Source organism: Aythya fuligula, chromosome 1, assembly GCF_009819795.1.
Source record: "Aythya fuligula isolate bAytFul2 chromosome 1, bAytFul2.pri, whole genome shotgun sequence".
NCBI classification, from domain to species: Eukaryota; Metazoa; Chordata; class Aves; order Anseriformes; family Anatidae; genus Aythya; species Aythya fuligula.
In genome coordinates, this window is record NC_045559.1 from 82429327 (window position 1) to 82436817 (window position 7491).

Here is a 7491-nt window from a genome sequence, read left to right on the forward strand (position 1 = left end):
TGATACCAGCTGATGACTGGTTTCTGAGACCTCTTACTACACTGAAAAACTACCTTGCTTTGTTAGAACCTGAAGGCCTATAATCATCATTTTGTGGTCAGTGACATAAAAGTTGCTGACAGGTCACAAGTACTTGATCTAGTCTATTACCTAAAGAAAAAAAATGGAGCAATGGGTTTAACAATGGGTTTAAAATTTTTTTTCTGTTAAACCCTGGGCTCCAAAAATGGAGCCTAGGGTTTAACAGAAAAAAAAAAAAATAAAATAAAGCATCAAATAAACAAATCTGAATACTGCTTTACTCAAGTTACAATAATATAGCTTTGGCAGCTGCTACATTCACAATCAGACATCCTGTGAAACACAGACTACAGAGCTGCACAGGAATTGCATCATTTCCAAAGTTTTTCAAGTGTTTTGGGAGCCATGATAACTGCAGCTAGTGGTTATTTATGTCACTGGAATACATTAAGTTGCTATGCATTTACATGTGTGAAACTATACCAAGGCTGAGCAAGCCAGGTGCCATTCACAGTAGGCATATTATAAAGTTTGGAACATATTATAAAGTTTGGAACTGATAGCAACACTTTCAAGTATGGGTAGAAGCAAACAAGTATAGAATAGGCAGAGAAAATTATGTCCCCCACCTCACCATTCATAAAACATTGAGAACAACAGTAGTCCAGAAAGAAGACTAAGAAAATCATCTGGATTTGATCCTGATCCTTCAATTCTAATATAATAGTCCAAATTGTGCCTATTGACACAAATAGCAATATGTGGCAGCAGCAGAGTTCACGTGATTTTGGAAATAACAGATACCCAATTAAAAATAAAGTAGCTGTGAAAAAGTACTCTTTTGCAAGCAAAGACTGTTGTAGAGCTGCTGAAAGTACACATTGAAAGAAAACACATCAGTCACCAAAGAATCATGTGTTTAATTTACAATCCACACAACAGCATAGAATGCCACCTTGAAAGGCCCAGCACATAGCATCCTACAGTAAGAATTGCTAAGAACATACGTAGTCACATATACTCATGATTTAGGTGGGAAAGGACCTTCGGGTCTCTAATCTCCTGCTCACAGCAAGGCTAATTTCAAAAACAGATGGAGTCGCTCAGGGCCTTGTCTATTGAAAGACAAATGCAAGAGAATAGCATGACTCCTCATTACTGTATTTTCAAGGCTGATGCAATTATACATGAAAGCAAAACAGATAAATTGGATACTGTTATTTTACAACCTGACAAGAAGCAATGCTACTGTGCCTAGTTATTTAATTTATTCATTACAGGACTTCAGTAATCTGCCTTTCTAAGGGCCTAGTTTTTGACAGTAACTTAAAGTGAATTAAAGATTTCTAAACAGCTATTACAAAGCAAGCTAGCATAAACCTTTCAGCAAACAATTTCTATATACATTTTACTTCAGTCCTCACATCACACCATTAAGCTTAGGCAAGATTTCACTGCTAGACAGTGTACTCACAGTCCAGAACAATGACCCATACTGTCCAAAACTGCCTGCCGTGCAGCTTGGTGTTCACAAGCTGAGCATGTGTTAACAGAAGCATTGTCTACACTAGCTGCAGACCCTGTCTGACCATGAAACGATCACACATAGCAAACCACTTCATGCATTTAGCATAGGCTAGAAGAGAGCAGAAAACAAAGGTCTGATTCTGCCTCCACAGAGTTATCCAAACTCTTCTGCGCAAGGCCTCAGAGACTTTGTCCATACAAAGCATGAAAATTCCTCACAGCACATTCCTCCTGCATGTGATAAGCATATTGACACAAATCCACCTCACAGATAGGAGATCTCTGGCATCTGAGGTTCAGTACAAATAGCATTCTTACATGAAATACAGCTCTTCCCTTTGAGTCCGTAAGCAACACAACTCAGACATTTCCAGCCTGTTATTACTTAAACTAGTCAGACCGTTCAAAATATTAAGCTTTGCTCTTTTGTATCAAAAATGTTCTGAATTAATCTTGGTTCTCTTTCAAACACATTTACTTCATCATTTTGAAAGAATGGTTTCAGAAACTATTTCAAAGTTCTGATTTCAAGAGAATTGCCCATGGTTCTCTTTTTACTTGTGGACATTTGTCAGAGATCCACCTAACAGGAAATGATAAGGAAACAATGTAATTAGACAAATTCCTGCAAGAGTTGCTCTCAGTAGCCAATGAATCTATTTTTCATCATCTGTTAGTTTATCAGTCATCAGCATCTTGATCGACTAGTATAAAATGCTCTCAGGCCATTCTTTCCAGAATATTCTAAAATTCCTAGTTACAATTACATTTTAAATATATATACATGAATTTTAAAAAGCAGATGTAACACAAGCAGAAGGGTATGCCAGCTCCTAGCATTGCTATGAACCTACTCTGCAAAAACCAGATGTTCTATGACAAAAAATAATCTGATAGAAAGACAACAATTTTTAAAATGCGCTTCTTAATGTTTCTTTCCATCTCTTCAATATACTGATTTCATCCTGAACATGCCTGGAGCACAGTATTGGGTCAAAATCACCATACAGACAGCTGACAGGGACAAGAAGGGGAGCAGTGAGCAAAATACTATCTACATGTATGTCTCAGTATGGCACCTGTTTTGAGTAGGGTATAATAATAAGCAAAACAGCTGTACTAGCAAAAAATGCAGATATGTCAGTATAGGAAAACCTCACTATCTGGCTCTAGTTCACTTAGCAGGACTACCAGGAGTAGGAGGAGGCTGGGATGAATTTTAACCAGCCACAGCACATTACAGAGGAAAGTTATGAAAATGAGTTAGGAACAGGCTGAGCCTAGGTCTGTCTACTTTATAAGCAACAAGAGTAAAGATTCTTACTCCAAATGAGAGCTTGTGCCTTGCTAGAAAGATAAGGATGAGGAATTTGAACTACTTATTAACATGCATCCTTCTAACTACTGTAACATGGTTCCTGAATCCATTTTTCTTCTGTCCTTCCTACCACCCCACCCACACTCCCACTCTTAGAAAACCACCTTCCCTAACTTAAGTTGTAACAGTAAGAGGGACTGTTTGTCTGTATTTGATACAAAATATCCATGCTTACACAAAAATAGTTAAGAGCTCAGCTGCCTTTTTGAGTCCAATTTTGCAGTGCTTTCAGGAGTAGAATTTGAAGCACTTCCATCAGCTCAATTTTACAGCCATGAAATAAAGGGAAACGCCTCCCTCATTATCAGTTGTGTGGGTCAAAAATAGCAACAAGACTGGATGTAAAGTCCTAGAACCTTACAGCCCACCCAATATGCCAGGTTCTTGCCCCATGAGTTTACAATTATTTCCTCAGTCAGATGATGATTAAAAAAAATAAATTGTAATTGAATCGTTCAGTTTAATGCTCAAGAAGGATGAAAAAAAAAAAAAAAGAGAGCGAGAGAGAGAACAAGCTTAAGCAGGCAAAATTTCTAAATTTTTAGAGGCTTGTAGACAGAAATACTTCTGCCATGGCTATTTGCCTGGAGAAGGAGACATATGATTTGATTTTTCCTCTTTTTCTGTTAAGTTTTATTGCATCATAAAAACAATATATTTCAAGTACACGTTTAGTTACTGAAAGCTACTGGAAGATTTACAGTCCTTTAACAGCTGGCTAGTGGGTGGGGCTGTAGAAGTGAAGGGACTGCAAAGGAGACAAAAACCATGCAAGGCCCAGGAGAGGATGGGGCTGCAAAAAAAAGCCTGATTCTGGGACACAGGGTGAAATTTCAACTTGGATTACATTTTTCCATCACCTAGCATTCCCAGCAGCTCCCCATCCTTGAACACATGTACTCACCCCTACTTCTGGAGGGTCTGGAAGCCAGCCCAGTTCACCCTGTGCAGTGCTTGTGTCTAGCAGATCCACTGAAAAACAGAAGAGGGTGAAGAAAAATCAGTAACTCAACTCCTATGTGCCATGGAATGACTTCATTCTAGTTTTGTCAAGGAAGGCAAAGCCTGCACTTTGTCTCTCAGCTCACGCATTCTTTGTGACTTTTTACCTTCAGAAAGTATGGCTGGAGGAAGGATGGGAAAATAAAAAACAGTGCTATTAGTCAGGAAGAGTTAAAAGTTCTTCCTCATGAGACCCCCTCCTCCTCCACCCTCCTCTCAATTAACACATACAATACATAATGACATGCTAAACCCTGACACTTTCTGCCTTTTAAAATTGTCCCAAAATAGGAGGAGTCTGAAGCCTATTGAAATGGGAAGCCAGTATTAGCAGCCGAGCACATCTTTCCTTGGAATAGGAAACCAGCAGACAAAGTGGATGAAGAGGCAGGTGATCAAATAAATTACCAACACAAAAGATCAATCGATGTCGCCTAGAGGAACTACTATTCAGTGCTTCAAACACTGGCAGAAAGACAGAAGCAATGTGAAGTTGTAAGAGGGATTTTCCACTGTCACAGGGCCCAAAAGCCATGAGGCAGTTTCTCAAACTGACCAGCACTACACCGCTGACCCAGGCTGTTCACCATCTGATGGTGGCCTAGAAACCGTTTTACTCTCTCCCCCTCAAAACAGTTTTAACCAAGAGAGAAAGCTAATAGCATCTCCAGGGCACAACATTGCCACCTCTCAAAGGCTTGCACTGCATGACTGTGCGTTAAGCCTTGGCTCCTGGAGTCGTGCAATGGAGAAATTCAGTAGTATATTCATTGTTAGCCCGCAAAGAAACTTGAAAAATACAATCAGACTTTACCGTGAAGTTTTGATCTAAAGAAAAATTTAAAACTTATCACTTCTTTGGTAAACAGGGAGAAGGGAGAAAAGTTAAAGTGAGTTGTACTGCTGGATGTGCAGCTTCATGCCTGCCTTTGGGTCTGCCGGTACTGACAGCACAGGCTACTCGTTTCAGTGCACCTACTGCAGCCCTGACTTGGGAACATAGGAAACTGGAAGAAATCCTTGGATTCCCTTTTGAATTCCTGTGGGTGTATTCAGAGGGGACATTTCTAATGGTAACAGGAAAAAAAAAAAGGGGGGGGGGGGGGGGGGGGGAGGGGAGGGGGGAGTGAGAAGTAGGAGGGGGGGAAATTTTAAACAGCATTTAAATAACTGGATTTCCTCCCCCTCGTCTGACTGCTTTACGAATGCTGCCTGCCAACTACAACTAATAGAGTGTAAAGTGCAGATCAGCAGGAGTCCTGTGGAATGAGGAAGCAGGCTGTGGGCCCAGAATCAGAGATAAGAGGGATTGCACTGCTGTTCTCACCTCTGAAACACCCTTACAGGATCAGGAGAAGGGAAAAGCAGGAATCCAGGTTTTGCAAGTTTGCTGCATTCACAGCATGGTCATATGGCAAAACCTTCCTAGCCACAGACTCCCTGTCCAGACAAAGCTCCTCACTCACTTCCCTTCTGCTCTCAGTCTATCTGAGATACTATTCTTGTGTTGTTGGCTCCAAAAACTCTCAGGGTGAGGTAGCCTGTCCTTCCAGAACCATCACCCAGATAACATCTATCCCACGCACTTCAGGCCTGAAGCAGTGATGTGGAAGTGAGAGGGGCTGCACAGCAAGTTCTAGCAGAGAGCAAAGGGAAAAAAAAAAAAAAATCAAAAGAGGCCGGGACAGAAGCCTTCCACATCCTGTGTACCATGTCACGGTACCTCCAGCAGGTGCTTCTTCAGCTACCCTGTGCCCACTGGAGAAGGCAAAGTCCCCTCTCAACAAGTGCATCTCTCAAACTGAAAGACCCACAACAGGGAGTCTCCAAAGAAAGGAAGAATGAGTAAGCAGGACTACAAAAGCACAGGGAATAAAAGTACTCTGGAGCTACTAGCTCTTTGGTCCACAGCCTCTCTCCTAGAAATCTCTCCATGGCTGTCCAGACACATAGAAGATCTCCCCAAAAAGAAGAAAGACTTCAGATAAGAGAGGACAGGGAAATGGGCTGTTCCCTGCTGCACATTAAGGAAGAGTAGATCACAGCCACAGCCAAAATAAGATGTTTGAGATAGGTGAGAAGCTGGCAGAGAAGTCCCTGAGTGTAATTGCCAACTACTGGTCACACACTTAGGGAAAACAGAACCTGTGTGGCAATACCTTATATTACTTCTCACCTAGGTTTGCCTTCTCCACAACATCTACTAGCTGCATCCATTTAGCTGAATCCTTAATACAAACGTGCTCGTCAAGAACAGTTTAAAAGAGCATTCATCATGCAGTGAGTCTGAGATGATCCCACAGCTGAGCTGCCAGTTATGACTAAATCCTCTCAATCAAGGGCCAGGAGCAGCAAAGGAGGGGACTGTCCTTGGGATTGAAAAACCCTGACACTTCTCACCACACAAAACAGACTCAGAAAGAATTCTCTAACAGGAGTTAGGTGCAAGAGGTAGGAAACTGAATGGAGATTTACTCTTCCTCACCTCTCTGTTAAAATTTCCATTCCCCAGACATTTCATAACTACTGTGCAACTGCCAAGATGGAAGAAAAAAAAAGATTACTACTTCTAGTAAAAGGGACTAAGTGGAACAGGGAAGGGGAGCAGGGAGTCTTAAAAGAAGAGCTGGAAGAAGAAATTGTAAAGTCCAACACTACCTACCAGCCTTGAGGTAAGTGAAAGAAACCACCTTGCCTTCCAAACCTCCAAAAGTGACTGTTCTCTTGCTTACAAGGGTTAACCCTCAAGAGGGCTTCCTCAGGAAACTTCAGGGATGTTTTTGAGGAGGGTGGCGGCAATGACTTTATGAGGTTATGTTTGAGCTTGTTATCTGCAACACTTGTGTTTAATGCAAACAGATTCTCTTGGATCACTGGATATGCCAAGGCATTTGTGCTTCATCTGGGTGGGGGTGGAGAGGGAGGGGGGAACCGCATACCTGAGCTCAGTTCATTGAGCCACCAAGAGTCAGAAGCGGCTTGCTCTTCGCCTTCAACCCCCCTACCCATCTGCCTTCCCTATGCACTGCAGTCTCCTGCAGGCCTTCTCCAGCTCTCTCCAGGCAGGCTGCACTGTCCCTGGGTCCCCATGCAAGTAGCCCAGGCCCTTTTCCCTGCCCTTTCGGAAGAAGTCCCTCTCGCTCGCCTGCCACCCAAGACTAGCAGGCCCCACACTTACCTTCTTTCCCAAGCACCTCAGAAGGAAGGAGAGCCCAGAAGAGAAGGAGCCCAAGGGAGAGCTCGATCCTGCCAGTCGAGGTCCTCAGCTCCATGCTGGCTGGAGAGGGGGCCTCGATCCCAGCCCCTGCCTGCTCTCCTGGCTCAGGCCTCCGAGCCTCGGCTCCTGCTCGCAGCGCATGAACCTCTCCCACAGCCTCCTGACTGGAGCGCGCACATTGCACAACCTCCCCGCCTGGCCCACAGTTATGATGAAAGATCAAGGCAAGTGGGTGGAGAAGCCTTACTGCCTTTACCTGTTTTAAAGGGGCTGGTCACAGACTTCCCATCTGGCAGGCAAATAAACCCACCTTAAAGGCAGCCACCTTTTTCCTGGGAGCCTCCCT

General features: G+C 43.0%; 1 protein-coding gene across 1 annotated transcript in view; it reads right to left on the minus strand.

Moving 5' to 3' along the window:
- Positions 1–7200, minus strand: part of EPHA1 (EPH receptor A1) — a 33454-nt gene extending 26254 nt beyond the window's left edge. The window contains exons 1-2 of the mRNA XM_032194042.1: positions 7107–7200; positions 3831–3898 (exon numbers count right to left, since the gene is read on the minus strand). Of these exons, the coding sequence (XP_032049933.1) occupies positions 3831–3898; positions 7107–7200 (162 nt within the window). The remainder of the gene's footprint in view (positions 1–3830; positions 3899–7106) is intronic.
- Positions 7201–7491: the final 291 nt, after the last annotated feature.